This window comes from Aulonocara sp. 'chitande type north' Nkhata Bay, linkage group LG3 (assembly GCF_057382095.1).
Source record: "Aulonocara sp. 'chitande type north' Nkhata Bay isolate Kocher_YH1m ecotype deep benthic linkage group LG3, A_spYH_male_GT1.1, whole genome shotgun sequence".
NCBI classification, from domain to species: Eukaryota; Metazoa; Chordata; class Actinopteri; order Cichliformes; family Cichlidae; genus Aulonocara; species Aulonocara sp. 'chitande type north' Nkhata Bay.
This window is the reverse complement of record NC_141346.1, coordinates 31,231,080-31,233,976: the sequence shown is the minus strand read 5'-3', so window position 1 is coordinate 31,233,976 and position 2,897 is coordinate 31,231,080. Positions and strand designations below refer to the sequence as shown.

Here is a 2,897-nt window from a genome sequence, read left to right as displayed (position 1 = left end):
TAGACTGAGTCTGTATTGATCTCTCAGTGCATTATGTGCTGAGTCAGTTGAATCTGACACTGCTTGCTGCCACACACTGCTCTAGTGTGCACACACACCTATCTAACAGATGGCCATATAAGGTAAAGCATCCAGGACATCAGTGTAACCAGCAAACAAAGAGAAATGAAACTGTGAGAGATTCTGTTCTTGAGTGTTTCATGCAGGCAGATCCTGATTATATCAGCACAGCTTTTAATTTCTTATTTTCTCGTGTTCACAGAGTATCTTCACTCCACATGTAGAGTTGGTTCCACTACCCCGAATGCTGAACTACAAACCAAGTCCAGCATAGTTTAGCTTTCTTTGCATTAGCTGGCTCATAAAACCTCAGTCAGATATAAACTTCACAAACACCTGGCAGGAGTTTGTGGAGGACCTGAGCTTCCTCCTCTCCCTGAGCATCGTCTACTACGTCAGTGAGGTCCTGCCTTTCTCAAGGTGGAGGCAGTAAAATAAATGAAGATCCTCGTGTAGAACAAAGACCCTGTTTGCTCTGTTACAAGCTTTATATTGCTGATGTTTTGTATCTTTGATTTTCATTGTTTTCTCCCCACTTGTTATTTACTCAAATGTTTTTGGTATGAACTTTTTTTTTCCTTGTTGTCTTTATTTTACACAAATACCTGCAGCTGTTGTTTAAAAATGTCTCGCTATGTGCAATAAATGAATAAAATCTCATAATGACTGTAATCTTCATCAGGTTAGAGTGTCAGTTTGTTATTATCTCAACTTTATTGGCAAACAGCAGCTTCCCTGAGATTTTTATAAAGAGCAAAGTAAACAGAGTGAAGACTGTAAATCTCTATAAACAAACAAACAGGACAAGTTCTCGCTGTAAATGAATCATTTTAATATAAAAGGGGACTAAATAAGTAAGCAGAATAAACAATAAAACAGTTCTGAAGAATGAAGAATTTTGTAAAGTTGTCTGAGGAGCTTGGAAAAAAAGTGACTGGACATTCACTTCTTCTTCTCCACTATAAGGGTTGAGTTGTTTTTCGTTTTCAGCTCATCATTTATAAAGTCAGGGTTTCCGTTTGACTTTAGCATGTGTTGTTGGTCACAGTCTGATTCTCTGCTCCCTTCAGCCCCTCCTCCTCCTCTTTGCCGTTGCAGAGGTGTCCATCACCGTTGTTGATGCTAACATTTTTCAAGTTTATTTCTTCCTGCTCTGAGGATCCTCCACTGAAACCTCGAGTGTGCACATTGAATATCCTGTCCCTCAGAAACCAGCAGAGCCAAACAAGCAGGGCAACGATCACAAATACAGCTGCCGTTATGAAGAATGTTCTCCATGACCAGTCGGAGCACTCTGATGGCTGCAGAGGACAAGAAGACAGAGCAGAAATGTTAGTGAGCAGTTTTAACTGACTTTTAATGCTTTCAGTTAAAGTGAAAATAAAACATTTTACACCGTAAAGCTTAACGTAAGGATGAGATCTTTATGTGGTGCGACAAGTGGTGAGACTGAAGGTTGGACAGCAGATGTGGGGACATTAAAATTGCAGAAAATTGTAGAATTTCGGTCAAACAGGAAAAACAGGGGCTTCTGGTTTTTATGGAGCTTCTGCGACCATTATGACACTGACTATGAGGCTCTGAAAGAGCTGCTTCCACCGAGTTATCAAAGCCCATGACTGCCATAAAGGCCTCCCCCGATCATTAGAATACATTTCTTGTTGAGCTGGGCTCTGTTATCTGTGTGGTTGTGTGGAAGAATACCTCAGTAGACCTTTAATGTTCACAGTGAAGTCTAAAACTAATGCAGTCTGTGTTCTTACCCTCTCTGTGGTTGTAGGCTGTGATGTGGTGCTCGGTGGTGTTGGTGGTGTGGAGACGTGCAGGCGGACAGCGGAGCGGTGTTTCTCCACTTTGTCGATGTCACAGTAATAAACTCCTCCGTCTCTCGCCTCGGCTCGCTTTATGATGAGGGACAGGTTTGCTCGTTGGTCCCAGTCTGATGGTATTGAGACCCGGCTTTCATCAAAGCCGTTCCCATATGTGGTTTTCCCCGACCGGACATCCAGCACCACCTCTCCATCTCTCCTCCAGCACACAGACTTCACCCACTGACCTGCTGTGATGGAGCGGCACGGGAGGATGGCATCCTCGCCCTCGTGTACAAAAACATCAGAAGGTATGAATACCTGCAGCTGTGCACTCTCTTCTTTCTTGTTGTTGCAGTCAAACTCGTAATAGCCTTCATCACTGATATCTGCACTTGTCAGTATCACAGAGTCGCTGCTTTGGAAAAACCTGCTAATATAACCTGGAGCCGGCTTCCAGCTGCCGTCGAGATCCCCGACTGAATGGAGGCTGTTGTCCTGCAGGCGACGTTTCAGCGTGCCTCTTCCTTTCATGCACTCCTCTGTGAGGGGAAACGTTACATCGTCTCCTGCAGCGGCTTGAATCAGTTTCCCAGAAACGCCGCTGATAAAAAGAAGAGGAATGAGCGTAGAGACCGAAAAACGTGTCATCTTGTCAGTGTGGCAGCAAAGTGAGCCGCACAGCAGCTGACTCTTTTTATCTGCAGATGCCTCTGGTTATGACTCCTTGTGCCAACCAATGCACCACCCTCAGAGAAACCACAGGAAACCACAGAGTGGGTGAGTGCTCAAAGGGCCTGTTAGTGTTGGTGTATGAGGTGAGATTGGTACCCAGCACAGACTTTTAAGCCGGCGAGGCATGATAGCGGATGGCGCTCAGGTGCGTCCGCCTCCCTTGCAGCCGCCTCACAGACCACGTCCCGCCACAACCACCTTTATAAATCTTCACAGTCTGAACTCTCTTTGACAAGATTTCTTGTAATACTTCTCCACGCTTCTTGATGGACATTCGAAGTCTTTGTTTCTGCC

General features: G+C 44.7%; 1 protein-coding gene across 1 annotated transcript; it reads right to left on the bottom strand.

Annotated features, from left to right (window-relative positions):
• Positions 1 to 1,085: 1,085 nt before the first annotated feature.
• On the bottom strand, positions 1,086 to 2,519 carry LOC147335126 (uncharacterized). The gene is made up of 2 exons (XM_086287460.1): positions 1,824 to 2,519; positions 1,086 to 1,361 (listed from the first exon to the last, which is right to left on the bottom strand). The coding sequence occupies exons 1-2, from the start codon at positions 2,517 to 2,519 to the stop codon at positions 1,086 to 1,088; spliced, it is 972 nt and encodes a 323-aa protein (XP_086143586.1).
• Between the last annotated feature and the right edge of the window lie 378 nt (positions 2,520 to 2,897).

Bases quoted from the DNA above. Each gene is read 5' to 3' on its own strand.
- LOC147335126 (XM_086287460.1), bottom strand. From the start codon at position 2,519: ATGACACGTTTTTCGGTCTCTACGCTCATTCCTCTTCTTTTTATCAGC. The intron at 1,362-1,823 runs GTAAGAACACAG...TGTCCTCTGCAG, and splicing joins AGCCTACAACCACAGAGAGG to CCATCAGAGTGCTCCGACTG.